The sequence below is a fragment of the Chinchilla lanigera genome, unplaced genomic scaffold, assembly GCF_000276665.1.
Source record: "Chinchilla lanigera isolate Chin_1 unplaced genomic scaffold, ChiLan1.0 scaffold00074, whole genome shotgun sequence".
In the NCBI taxonomy this organism is placed as follows: domain Eukaryota; kingdom Metazoa; phylum Chordata; class Mammalia; order Rodentia; family Chinchillidae; genus Chinchilla; species Chinchilla lanigera.
In genome coordinates, this window is record NW_004955475.1 from 10,357,854 (window position 1) to 10,379,394 (window position 21,541).

General features: G+C 35.0%; 1 protein-coding gene across 1 annotated transcript in view; it reads right to left on the reverse strand.

The window, feature by feature from the left end:
- Positions 1-21,541, reverse strand: part of Tex11 (testis expressed 11) — a gene marked incomplete at its 5' end in the record, with an annotated part of 374,380 nt that overhangs the window by 300,146 nt on the left and 52,693 nt on the right. The window contains 1 exon segment of the mRNA XM_005401706.1: positions 2,125-2,209. Coding sequence (XP_005401763.1) covers positions 2,125-2,209 — 85 coding nt within the window.

The following is a 21,541-nucleotide window of genomic DNA, read 5'->3' on the forward strand; positions in this document are numbered from 1 at the left end:
AAAAAGCCCCACTTATGACCACATGAGGCTTTTCAGGAACATGTAGATACAAGCCATGACATCATGTTTATAGTACCACAATTTATGATAGCTAGATCTTGGGAACACCATATATGTTCATCAACAGATGTTTGGATAAGAAAAATGTGATATTTATACACAGTGAAGTACTATAAAGCCACAAAGAAATACACATCAACTTGTTGCATTTATAGGTCAATACATGCAACTTGAGAATATAACATTAAGGGCAATAAGTCAGACATACAAGCTTATACACTACATGGTTTCTCTTATATAAGAGAGAGAAAGAGAGAGAGGAGAGAGAGAGCGAGAGAGAGAGGCAGCAAAATAGAAGATAGATAATTAGGAAGTAGGTAGTTCAAAACTTTCCCTAAATTACCTACTCCATTGTGTGAAAAATGTTTAATATATACACTAATTCATTTCCTTTATACTAATAGTTTTTCTTAGTTCATTGAAAGGAAAGTTTTGAGCTATTATCTCTTTATTTCTTTTTTGTAAAAGAGAATCTTTTTTCCCTCTGAGTAATTACTTTTTTCTGAATAACAACTTTGAAGATAATGATACACAGTGTATTAACTATTGTTATTCTCTTATTTTGTTATAAAACTTTTGTTTTTTCATAAAATCAAAAAATTATTAAAACCTAAAAAAGACAAAAGAAAATCATAAAGAATGCTAAATATACAGTTTTTTCAATTATACCTCAATGAAGTAGGAAAGGCAAGAAAAAATATAGCAGATGAATATAGGATAATAAATTAGATTTTTCCAGAGTCTCAAAGTATTACTCTACTTAATACTTATGAATAACCAGTAAAAATGCTTACTTTACAGTGCAAAAATGTGGATGATACCAGATCAATCGAGAGATCAAAGTTAGCATAACCAATAATAGGATGTCTCAACCTTCTCTATCACCTAATAGGAAGGAATGAATAAAACAAAGAATTTATTCTATGATCATGAACTTCTAGCACCAAAATTATAACTTGTTCTAATCATGAAGAAGCTGGATATTACAAACTGTTATGATCATGAACAGACAAAAGTAAAGAAGTATTACAGATTAGAAGAAATTAGAGATTGCAATACAAGCTTACAGTCTTTACTGGAAAATGTGGTCATTACCAGAAAGTGTGAATCTGGAGCCTCCAGGAAAATAGTATATATAGATTCTTTGTACTAGTTTAGTAACTCTGTAAACATGAGATTATTTTTAAAGCCTAAACTGAGCATGGTAGCACTCATACGTATTCTGTTACTCAGGAGGCTAAGACAAGCAGAGCACAAGTTCCAGGCTACAGTGGGCAACTTAGTGAGAACCTATCTCAAAAGAAAAAATAAAATGGCTGATATGAAGGTCAACACTAGAACACTTGTCTAGCATGCACAAGACACCGGATTCAATCCTCATTGTGACATAAATAAATACACAAACAAGTCTAGAACATCTACCTAGCATACATAGGCAATGTACAAACATTTACATTAAGTTCTACATTATAATATGGAGGAGAGGATAAGAGCAACCTCATAAGTCAGTACAATTTTAGTACCCTGGGAACATTTCCCTAATCTCTGCATATATCTCTGTTATTACTTCCTTCTGTAAGATGCATTGGTACTGAAAAAGAGAGAAAGAATGGAAAAAGGAGATAAAGTGAAAAGCAAAATATATAAATTTAGAAAATTTGATGAGATCCAGTCCAGGAAGCAGGTTTCATCCTGTCAAACCTCTCATACCTCCATCTCCCAATATAGAAAAAATATTATAACAGTGACATAATTCAGTACTTTTAACTTTTTCAGCAGGGAAATAAACTCATTTCTTCTTTCTTTGTGTATCACGAGCTGTGGAGAAAATATTATCAAAATGATTTGACAATAAAAGGAAAAACAAATTTTAAGATATAATGCACATCACTCTTTCAAATACCCTCCCTGACAAATAACAAAACAAGTAAAATATTTCAAAGATCACTTAAGTGGAACTGACCTCAAATAAAACCAAAAGGTTTTACGCAGTAATAACGGTTCTCCCTGGAACTTGATACATCGTATTTTCAAACTCTGGGAGAATAACTGCAGCAACTTCACTCCCCATTTTGGGGAGCCTCAGCAACATATCTTTACAATGCACTGCACACGCAGATGTGCTTTGAAAATCTCCTTGAGCAACTGCCTCAGAAAGAGAATGTCAATAATTGGTTGAAATTAGATGACAAGATATTTGTCCGTAAGTCAATTTTAGTATAATGTAACTATTGTTTTAAATTTTTGTTTCCTAATCTTTTAGAAATGTTAGTTGGTGTCACTAAACATAATGGCCAGCTCAAAATACAGAGGAATAAGTGATAAGAATCTTTGTTGAACAGGGGCTGGGGATTTAGCTCAGCGGCAAAAGCACCTGCCTGGCAAGCGCAAGGTTGTGAGTTCAGTTCCCAGTACCGGAGAAAACCAAAAACAAACAAACAAAAAAGAATCTTTGTTGAACAGAGCTGACACTGAATGAGCAATCATGTACTTTTTCTAGAAATGCAGAAACTGGTATCCTACTTTATTATATTATGACATGATGTCACGTCTAATGTTCCTTTGACTTGAATAGTTCTTGTACTTATCTCCACATTCGAGGTGTTAAACTAAACAGTAGTCTTTTGCCCTAAAAACAAAAGCTCATAATAACCTTCTATTCTGAACTGCTGTGAATACCTTAACTGCAATCCCATCTTGAAACCAGAAAAGCACCCTGTCATTTATTATGCCCCACTACTAATGTCTCAAACTTTCCTTATCTATAAGACTATTACATTATCTCTGTATGGATAAAGAAATGTGGTATTTACACACTATGTAGTACTACTTTTCCATAAAGAAAGATAAACTTTAGTCGTTTGTAGGAAAATGGATGCACCTTAAAACCATAATGTTAAGTGAAATAAATCAGACATTCAAGTTTAAATATCATACTGTTGCTCCTACATGAGAAACCCAGAGTAGAAATAAAGAACAAAATAAGAGATAATAGAAAAAGGGTGACAGATTGTTCTCAAAGGGGAAGAGGATCAGGAGGTGGAGGGAGGGGGAAGGGAAGCAAAGGATAAAGGGTGAAGAAAGGAATTGAGATGGGTTATATACATGGACCAACTCCACAAAAGAATGTGAACGTTACGTACTGCAAACATGTACCAAGAAAAGGACAGAGGATCAAGTTAGGGAAGGAAGAAAGGGGTGATGAGGAAAAGAATTAAAATTTGGTATGTACATATACAGCTTCATCTATAAATTTAAACAGTATGTACTACACACATGTACTAATAAGCTGCAACTAAAAATGGAAGCATTAAAACTAAAAATGAGTAAATAAAAATTATTTCTAGGATTTCTTTCAGCTCTATCACTCTATGACTGAAAATTCCCAAAATGAACAAAAGTAGCAATACCACATGATTTACACACTCATAGAAGAGGCTTGCTTCAGCTACTTAAGAATTTAGCTAGCTACTAGAGAAACAGGAGGATCAACAGTTTGAGTCCTTCCTGGGCAAGATAGCAAGACACTGTCTTAAAGTTTAAAAAGAGTTAGGGATGTAGCTGGGCATGATGGCGCACACCTGTAATCCCAGCACTAGGGAGGCTGAGGCAGGAGGATCGTGGCGACTTTGAGGCCAGCCTGGGCTACATACTGAGTTCAAGACAAGCCCGAACTGCATAACAAGACCCTGTCTCAAAAAGACAAAAAAAAAAAAAAAGGGTTAGGGATGTAGTTCAGTGGGTAGAGCACTCTCGGATTTAATCCTCAGTACTGCCAGAAAAATAGAATTCAACAGATAATGTAGTTTTTTTAAAAAAGAAATAAAAAAGACACAAACAAGAAAGTAATTTTATAAAGAACTAAGGGAAAATGATCCCTATATTTGCTCTTTCCTTTTCTTTCTTTGAGTAGTATTAAATGTTCTTGTACTTTGAAGGAGAAAAAGATGGAGAGGGTAGGAATACAGCTTAGTGCTACAGTGCTTACCTAGTAGGCTCTAAGCCCCTCAGTTCTATCCTTTCACCAAAAAAAAGTAAACTACCAATATCTTTCTAATTTTCTCCTCTAGCAGTCTGGCAAATATTAACCTTCACATCTTCCTGAGTAGATACATCCTCTAAAGCTTTAATAGTGGATGTTGTTAAAAAGAAAATCAGACTTCTAACGTGAGTCTCAATAAGGCAAACAGCTATCTATAGGTACTATAAATTAATAATCCCATCTATACAACTATTCAATGAATACTTGCTGATTAACTCATTATTCAAAATGAAGAAAAAGAAAAATTCTGAGTGACAATCATATTAGAGAATGCTACTTTCTGTCGTCATATAGAACAAAATGAGACTTTAATGTTTAGAGAACCCCTACAATGTTTGTCATTACTAAGATTTCATTCTAGAAGAAAAAAGGTCTAATAATGCAAGCCAGTTTAGGAAATGTATTCATGGGGGGGGGCAAAATCACTATCTTAACCCCAAAATATAGAGTTCAAATAAAAGAAGTCTGTTTTCTTTTTTTTGTTTTGTTTTCTTTTGAGATACTGGAGAGCGCACCCAGGGCCTTCACACTGAACTACATCCCAGCCCATTTTTATAGCAGAATATATTTACTGAGGAAAAAGCTACCATGTGAGAGAGAGAGACCGAAGCAGTCCCAAGTGGGTTGCTAAGGACCTGGCCTTTGCAAGGGATTTTTATAAAGCAAAACCACAAGGTGAGGCAGGTCCAAGTTGAGGAAAAAATGAGAAATCGAAAGGTGGCCATGAGGTGGGACAAAACTATGATCAAACAATAAGATTACAAGCATAATTGCTCAGGTAATCGTGATTACATGGGGATCAAATGTGGAAGCAAGTCACATTCCAAGCAGACATGAACCAGAATAGGGGCTTTTCCTGGAGGGGTTGGGTCAGTACCCAGCCCCATTTTTATTTTGAGACAGGAACTCACTAAGTTAATAATAAGTTGCTTAGGCTGGGCTCAAACTTCTGATCTTCCTTCCTCAGCCTCCCATTAAGAAGAGGTAGTGCTACCAACCTAAGTTAATAGTAGAATACTTGCCATTCTACTAGTACCAACTGTCTTAACTATAGATTAGAGATAGTAATGTCTACCACATAGGGTTAATCACTTCTTGGGGTGGGTCAATTCATGAAGATTGAACCCAGAGAGCACTGAGCTATATCCTGAGCTCTTTTTAAATTTTGTTTTGAGATGGTCTCTCTAAATTGCCCAGCTTGGCCTCAAATTTACACTCTTCCTGCTTAGCCTCCTAGGCAGCAAAAAAAGTGTCTGCCAGTCAAATTACCATCAGTGAGTAAAATTAAAATAAAGGAAGTTATTTGCTCCCATGTGATACTTACTTGTGTGTTAAAGAGTGAAAGTATCTCTGAAATCATATGTTAGCACATGTATGAAGTATCACAATTTGTACTAAAACATCAAGAACCTTAGGTTTGCCTTTCCTTAAAAGATATAAGAAAAGCTCTCGGGATGGGTTGGAACTGCCCCCCCCCCAAAAAAAGGATAGACTATTATATAACAAATTAAATACTAGACTGTCCATAAAATAGTAGGACACTAAGTGACTATGACAACAAAATAAATCCAAAGACAATAAACTGCATTGTGGGAGGTCAGGATCATTGAGAGTAGCTGTTAGAGGGGCTGGTACTAAAAAAGAAGGCATACAGTTTTGTGGTATGTTGGACTTCTGGCACTGCTGCATACATTCAGCAGAATTAGTGATCAGAACTACTATAAATCAAAATAAGGGTGACCTAATTATCTTCACTTAAATCATAGTCCTCTTTATTTTCATTGAGGACTGTTCATGAATGGTTCCTACAGTTCATCAATGTTCAATTTAAATTTGATGACATTGTGGTCATTGAATTTACTATTATAGCCCATGTAGCATAGTACTTGCTGGTAGTTGGCCTTGTCTCTACCTGGAGGTAATAAATAATACCGTACCTCACTTTCCAAGAAAAGGACACTGAGACAAAAATTTACATACCCCAGCACACACACACACACGCACACACACACACACACAGAGAGAGAGAGAGAGAGAGAGAGAGAGAGAGAGAGAGAGAGAGAAATATAAAAAGATAAGACAACAAAATGCCTCCAAAAATTTACAACTCACCCAAAACTGGTTCAGAGGACATTGAGAGGGTAGAAATCATAAACTACACTGCAGATAGCACTGAAAGTGTACCAGTGGAGGTAAAACAGTTCAATAAGCTACTGCAAACTTAAAGAAGGTATAACTAATCAGATAATTATACAAATTAAGCAAAGGATCACTGAGTCTAAAGGGGACAATAATAATAAACAGGTAGTGGAGCTAAACAAAGAGATGGAAAACATGAATGCCCAGCATAGGCAAGAATAGTAGTCCATAACAAAATTTCAAACAGGAATCCAAGCGATTAAAAACACGCTTGAAAGTATGTGTAGCAGAAGCAAACAATGTGAAAAAGAGTATCAGATCTACTGATAGAAGATCAGGCTGAGGTCAATGATAAATTAATGAGAGATAGAAAAATGGATCCCGAAGCTCCTAGGTGACTCAAAGAGGACCAATACATGACTACTGGAATTAGTGAAAAATCAGAAGACACCAGAAAGGGCATAAGATACTGCTTTACACAAATAATAGCAGACAACTTTCCAGACATGGAAAAGGAACTTGACATACTGGTTAAGTGAATATATAGAACTACATATAGCCATGATCAGAAAAAAAAGAGAACTCCATGCCACATAATAATTAAAACACCAGAAATAAAACACAAGAACAGGATCTTAAAGGCTATTAGAGGAAAACAATGAATTAAAGGAAAACCTATCAGGGTTACAATAGATTTCTCAACACAAACCTTAAAGGCAAGGAGAACATGGATTGAAGTATTTCAAACTCTTAAAAACAACTTCCAACCCAGACAATTATATTCTGTGATAAATATTTTCAAAATTTATGGAGAAATAAGGTACTCCCATGATAAACAAAACCTGAAGAAATTTATGAATATCAAGCCAAAACTCAAAAAAAAAATTCTTAAGGATATCCTAGAAAGAGGCAATGAAGCTAATGATGCCAAAAGGTCCAATGAAATGGTTACATCAGGTATGTCTAGCAATTAAGCAGAAGGGAAAGAAAGGAAAATAGCAATAGAAAATTAATTCAAAGACAGGAGTAATTGTATCAATGTATATGAATTCAACTCACCAATCAAAAGACAGATTAGCAGTATAGATCAAGAAAAAATTCAGCAGAATACTGTACATAAAAAACATATTTAACACAAAAATAATTTCATAGTCTAAAAATTAAAGGATGTCAGTGTTCTGTACAACTGGAACCAAAAAAGAAGCAGGAATAGCTATTCTATTTTCAGACAATGTAGATTTCAAGATATATCTGATAAAAAGAGGCAAAGAAGACACTACGTATTGGTTGATATAAGGAAACAACAGGGAGAAATACTGGTTATAAATGCATATGCACCAAACCACAGCACACCCAATTTCATAAAACAACTCTAATGGACATAAAATATCAGATAACCATCCATGCAATTGCAGTGGGATGTCTAAATACCCAACTATCACAAAGAGAAAGAGCAAGTAAATAAAAAGTCAACAAAAAATATCAGAGTGGAACCAACTTTCGTCACACAAATGAACTTAATAAATATATAGAGTGTTCCACCCAACAAACACAAAAGACTCTTTTCTGGTCACACAAGATACTTTCTCCAAAAATAGGCTATATACTAGCTGAAAAGTCATGCCTAATTAATTACAAAAGCATCAAAAATGTACCATGCATATTATCAGATCAAGTGGAAGAAACTAAAAATCAATAGAAAAAAAAAAACCACAGAAACTCAGCAAAGGCAGAAATTTCACAGCACACTCTTAAATAATTGAGGGGTCGCAGAGAAAATTGAGGAAGAAATAAAATACTTCCTAGAATTAAATGACAATGCCAGTACAAAATACCAAAACTTACGGGATATGATGAAAACAGTCATATGAGGGAAATTTATAGTGGTAAATGCCCACATCAGAAAAATAAAATGAGCCCAAATAAATACCTAAAGATATACCTTAAGGACTTAGAAAAAGAAGAACACTCCAAATCCAGAACAAGATAGGAAATTATAACGATTGGAGCAGACAATTAATGAAATGAAGACTAAAAGTACAAGGAAAAACTGATTGTGTAGCTGGTTCTTTGAAAGAGTAAACACAAGGGGCTGAGGATTTAGCTCAGAGGCAATGCGCCTGCCTGGCAAGCGCAAGGTCATGAGTTCGGTTCCCGGTACCAGAGAAAAACCAAAAAAAAAAAAAAAAGAGTAAACACAAAAGACAAACCCTCAGCCAATCTCACTACACTGAGATACAATCTGACCACAGAAAGAATGGATATCATCAAATAATCTAAAATAACAAATGCTGTTGAAGATGTATGGGAAAAGGATTACTTCTATATTGCTGGAGGGAATGTAAAGTAGTACAATGACTATAGAAATAAGTGTTGACATTTGAGTTGTTTCCACGATTTAGCTATTACAAATTGTGCTGCTATAAACATGGGTGCACATATATTGCTGTGGTATGATGTTTTCAGTTTTTCTGGAAAAATACCCAGAAAGGGACTAGCTGGGTTAAACAGGACCTCTAATCCTAATTTTGTGAGGAATCTTCACACTGATTTCCATAGTGGTTTCACCCATCTACGCTCCCACCAGCAGTGGAGAAGGGTTCTTTTTTCCCCACAGCCCCTCCAGCATTTGTTACTGGTTGATTTCTTGATGATAGCCATTCTTTCTGGGGTGAGATGGAATCTATGTTGTTTGAATTTGCATTTCTCAAATGACCAATGATGCTGAACATTTTTTCAGCCATAAAAAAGATAAATTCAAGGCTTTTATAGGTAAATGGATGCAACTAGAGACCATACTCATGAGTGAAATAAATCAGACCTGCATGTGGAAACACTGTATTTTCTCCCTAGTGTAAGAACCTGAAAGAGTAAATAAAACTCAAAAGGTACAACAGATATTGTAGAAAAAAGGAAAGAAATAAAGAAAGAGAGAGAGAGAGAGAAATGAGTGTTGAGATTCCTCAAAAAACTAAAAATAGAAATTCCATTTGACCCAGGTACTTCCCTTCTACTGTGTTTCTCTGAAATGAAATTTAACCAGAAAATAAGCCCTAAATGTTCATTACCATGGTGATGTTCAGTGTCATGAAGAAGATTATATACCTCAATATTCTCTTACTGGGTAGCTGCTCTGTAATGGCAGGTAAGGCTAGGATAGGCTGAATAGGGATTGCATTCCAGATCTCTAGTTTTCAAGACTGATTGTTTTGTGTTGGGTCTTATTTTCTGGGCAACATGGCAAGAATCTTCCCAAAAGAGTTAGAAGTCATCATATTTCAGGGATACATGCATACTCACATTTATAGCAGCTTAACTTATAATAGCTAGATCTTGTAAACAGTGCATACTTTATGTTCATCAACAAAAGAATGGATAAGGAAAATACACAATTGAGTACTACAAAGCCATAATGAAAGATAATGCATGCAATTTGGGAACACAATGTTAAGTGAAATGAGGCAGAGACACAGGCTCAAATGTCATATGATTTCTCTCAGAGAGAGACAGAGACAGAGACAGTGATAAAGAAAGGCGACAATAGAACAGAGGTAAATAGGAAGAAGTTCAAATAGTTCCCCAAATTAAATATTCTGTTGTTTCAAAACTATTTTAATATATGCTAATTTGTTTCACTTGTGCTACTAGTTTATCTTAGTCCACTGAAAAAAAAGTTTTATGCTATTATCTGTTTCTTTTTTGTAAGAATCTTTTCAATTTACATCTAGAACTCTGAGGAACTACTTTGATGATAATATATACTGTATTAACTGTTACTAGTCTCCCGAAAGGGGAACTGGAGGTCACAAGGAAAGTGAAGAGACAGACTTCAATGAAGAAAAAAGTGGGAAACTGCACTTTCTCCCTGACTCCCAGCTTGTGACGTGACAGAGGAAGCTCAAATCAATAGACACAAGAAGGGAGGCAGTCGCACAGGCCTGGTTGGCTCATAATTCCAGAGAATTCAACAAAGAAACACACCAGTATAATGAACCAGTGGATGGTGTGCAGTACAACAGCTGATAAATGATTCCAGTGCAAATACCCCTGGAGAGGGAGTTTGGCCAGATGCCATTTTAAGGAGGGACTCAGAGCAGCCTTGGCTTGGTATCCTCTCAGGGCCCCAGTGACTGGGTGAGGGGCAACATAGGCGATATCCAGGGTCACTGAACAACTCCAGTCCCAGCCCCACAATCAGAGGCCAGGATCAGCCTGAACTTCTGTGGACATGAAAGCAACAGAATCAGCACCCTGCACAATTTCTACTTCAGCCTTGCTGTGATTACCCAGCAGTCCCACAATAATCCTACTTCAGGCTTTCTGGGATCATCCCGGATGGATCAGAACTCTGCCTCCTTTGTCTACCACAGACAATGGAGACACGTACTGAATGACACACTACCAAAAAACTATAGACCTGAGAAGATAACTACAAGCTTCAAATCCCAGAGAAATCTCTTTTTTCTTTTTCAGTTTTACCTTTGGGTTTTTATTTCTTTTTCCATGACTGCTTGTGTTTTTTCATGGGTGTGAACACTGTTTTTAGTATTTTCATTGTATTTAGTTTTTGTATTTGCATTTTCCTTCTTTCTCTCCCTCCTGTCTTCTTCACCAGTTTCCCAAAGCTTGAGTAGTCTTGCTTTGCCCTTCAGCCTTGCTTCCAATCTCTTTCTCTTCATTTATTTCATTTATTTTTCCTCTTAAGCCTTCTAATTTTCTCCTCTGAGATTAAAATCACTTTATTGAAAGGATACTTACTGTATATAATTTTCTGATTTATTTTAGATTTTGTTATGTAAGTAAAATTGTGTACCCATACTTTAAGGTATCAAATTAACAATTACCACAGTCTGTCATTTTCTAGACTATACTTGATGCTATTGTTATTAGTGATTGCACTACTTTAGCCAATGTGACATTGTTGTTCTGATCAATTATTCTTCCTCGTATACCAATACTGATGTTGCCTGAGGGTCACAAATAATAATATAGCCCACTGTGAAAGAAGAGGGGGCTAGGCCAAATAGGTAACAATTTCCCATCCCAAATAAATTGGACAGGAACTTGTGACAGACTCCAAAGCCAAGTCAGAATGCATCTAGAAGACATCGCTAAAAACTAGTCATTTCCTAAAGACGTCTTAGTACTACTAAAAAAGCTACCTACCATAAGCAATATACAAGCATTAATGTAGAAAAAAAAATTTAAAAACAGAAAATGAAAAGACACAGAAGCAAGATGCAGCCCCAGACGTCCAGTTCACCCAAGGAAAATCCAAGGGGCATTGAGGTGGAAGAAATAAAAAACCATCCACATGAACTTTCTGAAATGGTAGCAGCATAAGTAACAAAGCAGATAAATGGGGCTCTAGAAAAAAAATAATTTCAAGATAACTAAATAGATGATGATCATAATGAAGGACATGATTACTAACTCTAGAGTAGACACAGATAAAAAATAGAGGAGCTAAAGAAACTTGGGGAAACCAAAAGTGCCCAATATAGGAAAGAACTGGATTCCATGAAACAGATTCAAACAGATATCCAGAAGATAAAAATTCTATTGAAAGTATATGCAGAAAAATCAATCAATGTGAGGACAGAATATCAGATATAGAGGACAGGTTTGCAGTTAGTGATCATTAAATGAAAGACTTCTTAAAAATAGCAAGAGGCCATAAAAATCACTCCAATAGCTGTTATATGATACAAAGAAGAATAACATAAGTTATTCTTCTTTGATAGTAAATCAACAAAATAATCAGAAGATAGCACAAAGACATTTTTAAAAAAAAAACCTGTTCACAGAAGGAATAGCAGAAAACTTCCCAAGCATAGAAAAAAGTTGACATAGAAATAAGTGAAGCATATAGAAAAATTAGCCATAATAAAAAACAACTACACCAAGGCATGTAATAGTAAAGATTGCAAAAAGTAAACATCGGAACTGAATACTAAAAGCTGCTGAAGAAAAGAAATAAGTTACCTATGAAGGAGTGCCCATCAGAATCACAACAGGCTTCTCAACACAAACTCTTAAGTCAAGGTCAATACTTCACCTGAAGCGAAGTATTTCAAGCTCTAAAAGAAAACAATATCCAACCAAAGTTGATGTACCCCAGAAAATTAAAGTTCAAAATTGGTAGAGGAAATAAGATACTTCTATGACGAAGAACACCTGAAGAAATTCACGACTACCAAGCCAGTACACCAAAAGGTTCTGAAGGATATTCTAGAAAAAGACAATGAAGACAACAATTCCATGAATCCCATGGGAATGAATCCACTAGGGAAGTCAAGGAATTATCAGAGAGGAAAGAAAAGGAACCAACAACAGGAAAATAATGACAAGGGTAAGTCAATACATATTAGATATAACCATCAATGTGAATGGTCTCAATTTACTCAATTTACAATCAGAAGAAACAGCTTAACAGACTGGATCAAGAAACAAGATCCAACAATTTGCTGCATATGAAAAACACTTTTAACGAAAAAAATGCATAGACTAAAAGTCAAAGGAGGGAAAAAACACTCCATATGACAGGAATCCAGACAAAAGCTGGGGTAGCTATTCTATTGCAAACAAAGTGGATTTCAAGCAAAGACTAATCAGAAGACACAAAATTGGTCACTACATACTTCTTAAGAGAACAATCCAAGAGGAAGAGATAATGATCATAAATATATATGTACCAAATACCAGCATGCCCAATTATATAAAACAAATATTAGTGGACATGAAAATTTGGATAAATACTAATAGAATTGTAATAGGGGGCATCCATATCAAAGTCTCAAAAGAGACAGATCAACTAGACCAAAACTATCAATAAAGAAATATCACAGCTGAACCAAACCATTAAACAAATGGATTTAATAGATATCTACAAAGTGTTCCACCTCAAAACAACAGAATACACATTCTTCTAGGCTGTGCATGAAACATTCTCCAAAATAGACCACATAGAAGCCCATAGAACACCTTTTGGTAAATGCAAATGAATTGAAATTATCCCATGCATATTATCAGATCATAGTACAATAAAACTGAAAATTAATGCCAAAAATAAAAATTGCATAAACACATGGAAATTAGATAACAGCCTCCTGAACAACCAATGGTTCACAGATGAAGTTAAATAAATTAGGCCATTTTCACAATTTGAAGATAATGCCAATACACCATACCAGAACTTATGGGACTCAAAGAAAGCAGTCCTATGGGGGAAATATATAGTGGTGAATTCCCACACCAGAAAAACGGAGTGACTCAAATAACTTCAAGCTTCTAGAAAAAGAACAAGTTAAGCCCAAAATACATAGAATGGAGGAAATTATACAGATCAGAGAAGAAATTAACATAGTTGAGACTAAGAAAACAATACAAAGAATCAATGAATCAAAGAGTTCATTCTTCAAAAGACTAAATAAAATAAACATACCCTTAGCCAACTTTATTTTTTAAAAAAGGAAAGAAGTGACTCAAATCCATGCAACTAGAAATGAAAAGGATGAAATCAAAATGAATCCTGCAGAAATCCAGAAGATCATCAATACCTACTTTGAAAGCCTGTACTCTGATAAGAAGGAAAACTCAGAAGAAATGGACATATTCTTTGATACATATGAATTACCAAAGCTGAATCAAGAAGATATAAAAATTCTAAATAACTCAAAAGCAGTCAAAGAAATTGAAGAAATAATTTTAAAATTACAAAAAACAAAAACCCCAGGTCCTGATGGATTCACTGCTGAATTCTATGAGAAATATAGAGAAGATCTAATATCATTACTCCTCAAACTCTTTAATGAGATTGAAAGGGAAGCAATATTCTCAAACTTCTTCCTGGAAGCAAGTATTACCCTGATACCAAAACCAATGAAGGATTCAACCAAAAACAAAAAAAAAACTATGGGCCAATCTCCTTAATGTACATAGACAAAAAAAACAAGAGTAGTGTGAGTTATCCAATTTTCTTCTCTGTATTACTTTTCCAACTTAAGGCATAATTGACAAAACTACATACACTTAAAGTATACAAAATGATTTTTTTATATGTGTACATTGTGAAATGCTTACCGTAACTAAGGTAATTAAACTATCACCTATAGAGTCTTTTAGTGAGATGAGAAAATTTAAGATCTATTCTGTTAGAAAATTTGAGATATAGAATATATTAACTATAGTCACCATAAGGTACATTAAATCTCAAGAATCTAGTCATCCTGGATAACTGAAACTCTGTACACTTTTACCATTAGCACTCCATTTTCTTCACTCCTCAGCCCCTGGTTACCACCATTCTATTCTCCTGTTCTATGAGTTCAGTATTTTTGGAGTCCACATATAAGTGATATGCAGCATTTATCTTTCTGTGTCTGCCTCATTTCACTTAGCACAATGTCCTCCATGTTTATTACATTGTTGCAAAGGAGACAGTTTCATTCTTTCTTTACATATAGCACATTTTCTTTGTCTATTTATCCAGCAATGAACAAAGGTTGATTCCTTATCTTAGCTGCTGTGAATAGTGCTTCAGCGAACATGGAAATGCACATTGCTCTTCAAATTATTTATTTCATTCCTTTTATTTTTTTGGTACCAGGAATCGAACTCAGGACCTTGTGCTTGCCAGGCAGGCTCTGTGCCATTGGGCTATATCCCCAGCCTTTCATTCCCTTTTGATATGAATTCAGATGTGAGATTTTTGGATCATATGGTAGATCTATTCTTATTTTCTTTAGGAACCTCCATACTATTTTCCATAATGGCTCTCAAATTTCTTCTCCTTTTTGCCTATTTTATGCCTCATAAATATATGGATTTTAAGGCCAGTTTATGACCTTCTGAAAAAGTCAAGGCAGCTGAAATATCTGTAGGAATTTTATTGACTCTGCAGATCAATTTGAGGAATATTGCCATCTTAACAGTATTAAGTCTTCCGACCCATGATAATGCGATATCCTTTCCTTTATTTAGATCTTCTTAATTTCCCTCAATAATGCTTTTTAGTTTTCAGTATACTACTCTTGCAGTTCTTTTTCAAAGTTTTTCCTAAGTAAAATCCCAAATAAAATTATCTGTATTCACAAATGACATGAATATATATATATATGATAGCCTCAGAAAGCCAGGAAAATTATTAGAATTAACAAGGTTCAACAAGGTGAGAGGGAACTATACCCAAATGTCAATTACATTTCTATCCATTATAAATGAATAAACCAAAATTAACATTAAAAAACAAGCTGGTATGGTGGCACATGCCTGTATTTCCAGCACTCAGGAGGCTGAGGCAGGAGGATTGCCATGAGTTCAAGGCCAGCCTGGGCTACATAGCAAGACCCTGTCTCTAAATAAATAAATAAATAAATATTAATCCCATTCAAAGTAACATCAAAAATAAAATTAGAAATAAGTTTAACAAAATAACTGCAAGTCTTATGCACTAAAACGTACAAACTATTCTTGAAAAAATTAAAGAAGACCTAAATAAATGGAAAGCCATCCCATGTCCATGGATCAAAAGACTTAATATTGTTGAAATGACACTACTCCTCAAACTGTTATATAGATTCAAACTAATTTCCATTAAAATTCCAGCTGGAGCTTTTGCAGAAACTGACATACTAATTTTAAAATCTATACAGAAATTTAAGGGATCTAGAGTTGGGTGAAGAGTTCTGAGATATGATGCCAAAAACACAATTTGAAAAATTGGACTTTGTCAAATTTTCGTTATGGCCGTAATATAGACACAAGACAAAATAGAAACTAGGAGAACATATTTCCTAGCACTGATCTGACAAAAAATCATATCTAGAATATATAAATGTCTAAAAATTCAACAGTAAAAAAACAGAAATCCTATTAGAAAATGGACACAACATAAGAATAGACATTTACCTAAAGGGATATACATATGCCAAATAAGTACATGAAAAGATGTTCAGCAGCATTAGCCATTAAGAAAATGCAGCCTGAAACTACAACCAGATATCACTATAATTCTATTAGAACAGCTATAACTTTTATAAATGGTTCAAATATCAAATTCTGGTAAGAATACAAAAAATAAGACCTCTTATACATTGCTAGTAAGAATTAAATTGTCATGGTTGCTCTAGAAGACAGTTTGCTAGTCTCTTAAAAAAGAAAACTAAGTATACGTTCATTATTCAATCCAGCAACTTCACACCTGGACATTTATCCTACAAGAATGGAAAACAAATTGTTTTGGAGTGCTGAGATCAAACCCGATGATTTGCACATCCTAGGCAAGCACTCTACCAATGCACTCTATCCTCAGCTGAAGAAACAACAATGAATTGCCACACAAAAACTGGTAAAAAAAAAAAAAAAAAAAAAAAAAATTCTATATTGATTTTATTTTCAATAGCTAAAAAATGGGAGGCGGGGGACAAATTCCTTCACTGATATCTAGCTTAACAAATTTTGGTAAGTCCATACCATTTAACTCTACTTAGCAATAAAACACATGCACTACTAATATACAAAACAACTTGGAATAATCACAAAAAGATTGTGCCAGGTGAAGAAAGCCATCAAAATGGTTACGTATGGGTCCAGGAGGGAGCCAGCGGCAGGTCCAAGAAGGAGCCAGCGGCAGGCACGAGAAAACAGCCGGAGCAGCCAGCGTGCACTCACGGTAGCTTCCCAGAGCCGCGGGGCTGTGGCAGAGGGGAGCGCGCGTGGATCTTCTCAAGAGAGGGGCGGCCCACGTGTTGGCCCTAGGTGAGAACCTCCTCCTGCCGCTGCTGGAGACCCTGGAGGACGCTTCCACCTTCCCTAGAGAGCAGATGGACTCGTACCTAACCCTGACCAATCGAATGACTGGAGAAGAAGGAAAAGAAGCTATTACAGAAATGGAGAAAAATCTTCCCGGGCTGTACAAAGTGTTACAGTGGGAATGAAACTAAGGGTCTCAAACATTGGGAGGCATACAGTCTGCGACTAAGCTTCACTCCCGATCCCTAAGTTTACTATTTAGTTCCCGGTTTGCAGAGGAAGCCATTGGTTTAATTTGCTTTAAGTTACCCAGGGCTGTTTGAGTCCAAATCCTATGCTTTTATTTTGAAAGCAGTGATCAAAGATTAATCTATTTTCTTTCCTTTTGGCAATGTGCAATACTTCTAAACTCATATTTCCAGTCAAAACTCAGAGCTCAGTAGTGCTGCTCTTCAGGCCTTGGGCTTTTGCTTATGTAACCCCCAAATTACTTCAGGATTATCAGAAGCAAATATTCAAGAACTGCTTTCAGAACTGAATGATATTGTTAAAAGTTCAGACAAAAATGTACCTACGAGGACTCTTTGGGTAAGATCCAAACAGACTTTTCCCACTGAAGTTGTTGGCAAAATGGTATCTAGTATAATTGACTCCTTAGAAATAGTATTTAATAAAGGAGAGATACATACTGCTGTTGTTGATTTTGAAGCGTTAAATGTTATCATAAGGTTAATGAACAAGCCCCAACTCAAGTGGGAGAAGAGTCAGTAAGGTGGGAAAAACTGGTCATACCTGTAGTGGTCCATTCAGCACAGAAGGAACGTGACAATCTAGTTGTATTTGCTGATGAGACTTGGACCTCATCTCCCTGCTAATTTCGAACAGGTTTGTGTGCCTCTGATTCAGATCACAATAAGTGATTCCAGTGCTTCACCTTCACGAAATTCATCTCGCGTACCTGCTTCTCCAGGATTAAACCCTGTGACTCTTGTACACAAAAGTGCTTCCCCATATGGAGTTCCCGTAACTCAGAGAACGAACATGAGTACAAATTTGGGTGGAACGGCAACCATCCCTTCCATTCAACTTGTGGGACTTGAAATGCTGCTTCACTTTTTGTTGGGTCCAGAAGTCTTGAATTTTGCTAAGCAACACAAGCTTGTACTGCTCTTAGAACCACTTGAACATCCATTAATCAGTAATCCTTTTCTTTCCAAACAGGCACATACACTTACCACTGCTGTTCATGACAGCTTTGCTGCAGTTGGGAGAGGTGCTTCCGATGCCGTTGTCAGTGCTATCTGGAAGGAGCTAATTAGCTTAGTGAATTTACTTACCGAATCTGCTAACAAAAAAGACAGACCAGGTTCTGAAGTATTGACCTTCCTACTAAAATCTTTAGAAAGCATAGTCAAATCTGAAGTACTTCTTGTACCAAAAACACTGGTCCGCATGGAAATTACAGTGAAACGACTTCCTCAGAAAATATTAGGTTCACCAGCATATCTGGTTGCTAATATGGATTTTCTTAATGGAACTCCAGCTTTGTTCTTAATTCAGTTAATTTTCGGCAATTATCTCCAGGAATGTGGTATAGCAGATGAAAGGTTTTTTCTCAATCTGGAATCACTTTTAGGCTGTGTGCTTTCTGGGCCAACTTCACCACTAGCTTTTAGTGACTCTGTTTTAACTGTTATTAATCAAAATGCAGTGCAATCGGAAAATAAGGAGCATCTCTGCAGAATGTGGAGCATTATAGTCACTCCATTGACTGAACTGACTAATTAGACCAAAGAAGTAAATCAAGGCGATGCCACAGGACATAATTTTAGTGCCACCAATAATGCGTTGACTTTACCAATAAGTCATATTTTTTCAGCACAGAGATTTCCTGTGGTGATCATGAAGGCTTTACTTCGAACTTGGTCAGAATTACACAGAATATTTGCAAGCTATACTACTTCGGTGGCAACCGCAGAAGAGAATTTGTGTTGCGAAGAACTTTCTTCTAAGATAATGCCCACTTTGGAAGATGAAGCCTTTTTGAATTTGTTGTTCTTGGACAGGGTCGTCCATATTATTACTGTAATAGTTGATTGCATTGACTTTTCACCACACAAGAATAAATACCAACCCAAAGTTAAATCACCACAGAGATCTTCAGATTGGGCCAAAAAGAAGAAAGAGCTCCTAGAAAAACTGACCTCTTTATTTGAATTTATTGTAAGAATGATCTGTTCTTTCCACACTTTGAACTTCAAGGAAGTACATTCTGATACTCTATGTGGTATTGGCAACTCAACCATCAGCATGATTTTTAATCTACTTGGACATATTTGTTTGCCTTCTATGATTTGAAAAATATTTACAATATTAACAAGACCCTTGGCATTATTTTATGAAAACTCCAACCTTGATGAAGTTCCTAAAGTGTATAGTTCTCTGAACAAGTTAAAAAGCTACTAGGCGAAATTATTACTTGTCTGCAGTTTTGGTGAAGTGTGTAATGCAAAATAACTTTAAATGAAATTGAAAATTTTTATTTGAATTTTGCTGAACTGGTGAACATGTTCATACTTGGGTTTTGTTCATTATTACTATTCTGTCTTACCAGAGTTTTGGGGAATGTGTTCCTGGTAAAACACCTAAAATGAGATGCAAAAAAACTGGGATATTTTTTTCCCCCCTCTATAGATGTCACCTTTGGACAATTTAGAAGAAAAGATTTAAAATGCCAAGTTTCAACTTCTTAGGTTAAAATATTAATGCAGGATGTACTAAAATCCCTTTCTTTGCATTACCAGATATTTGTGCAGCAGCATTTGCCTGTGAAAATTTACTCCTGAGACATACAGTATTCATTTCTAAATGCATGAGTGTCTATATATTATATATAGGTGGCATTTAGTTTATAAATTTCATTCCTCATTGATTGCATGAGTATTTCTTCAGCTTTTTGTGAATACCTTGATTTTATTTAATTGAAACATTCGTATATATTTAATACTGAAATATCAATATAGGACGTAGAAATACTTGATGAGCTTGCCGCAAATACTTCTAGCAGTCTGTATCTACCACTGAAACAACACATAGTCTTGTACTAAGTTAATAGTCTCAGTTAAAATATGAGTTTATCTTCGAAAGTATCCAAAAAGGTAAAATTATTGAAATGAGAAAATGTCACATGACAACTTTGCTCTTCATGTCCTTAATTTTTTTTCTTTTGGTTTGGAAGTAGCTACCAGCCACTAGAAAGTGTGTCTCATTAACATTTCTTCTTAATGAAGAGTTTAGTCTGAATATACATACTCATTATATATATTCATTGCAAGTTGGACCATAAGAAGTCCAGAGAGAACCTGCTTTTTCACCTATACCTAAAAGTAAACTTGGAAGAAATTTGAAACTTTTTTATATATGTATGTATTGCCAAGTTTAAAAATAGAGTGTGTTATTAAAACATTTGTAAATTTCAAAAAAGGTTATATATGTATGATCCCATCTAAATAGCATTCTCAAAATGACAAAAATTATAGAGATGGAGAATAAGTTACTGGATGGAATTGTGTGACAATAACAGGGTAGCATAAGGTATCTTCATAATGATGGAACTATTGTGTATCTTGATTGCAGAGGGATTGTAGTTACCATGAATACACAGATGTCATAAAATTATATAGAACTATCCACATGTAAACAAATGAGTTCATGTAAAACTGGTGAAACCTGAATAAGTTATGTAGATTGTGCCAATGTCTATTTCCTGGTTTTATATTGTACTGAATTTATGCAAGACATGACCATTGGGGAAAATTAGGCGATGTCTCTTTAATATTACTGTCATTCATAGAATCCTATGAATCTATAATTATTTCAAAGTAAAAAGTTTTAAAATCACATTTGTTAATACCTTGATTGAGGTATTGCAGAGTATTGCACCAAAACTCTGCTTGAGTACTATCAACCTCATAGTGGAGATACAAGTTTCCCAAAATTCTAATTTTTAACTAAAAGCTAAAACTTTATCGCTGGCAAACACTTCAAAAATTTTTTTTAAATACTGTCAGTTGTTTTCCATGAAATCACATACTCCATTCTTTGTTATGAAAACATCTTTTTGCGGGCCTACATCTGGTAATCTGAATAATTACTTTGAAGATAACAATATGCAATAAAACAACTGTCGTTAATTTCCTATCATCTTGCTTTCAAATTCTATATCTTTTTTTTCTTATTTTTTATTCTCTTTAAAATAAAAAATAAAAATTGAGTTAATTTAAAGTAAGTAAATATATAAATAAATAAATACTTCATGTGTTATTCTTTTCAGTGAAAATAGGGTAAGTAGCTAATTTAACTTGCAAATCAATCACGTGAGGGTCTTTTCTTGAGACAACTAGCATTCTTCAGTGTGCAGAAAATTGCTAAGTGTACTTCCCTTTTCATCACATGAAATATTAAGACAATATGTATTCAGAGGTCAATATATAATAAAATTAATCATGTTTACTATATCACCAAGGATATTTTAAAGCAAAAGTGCAA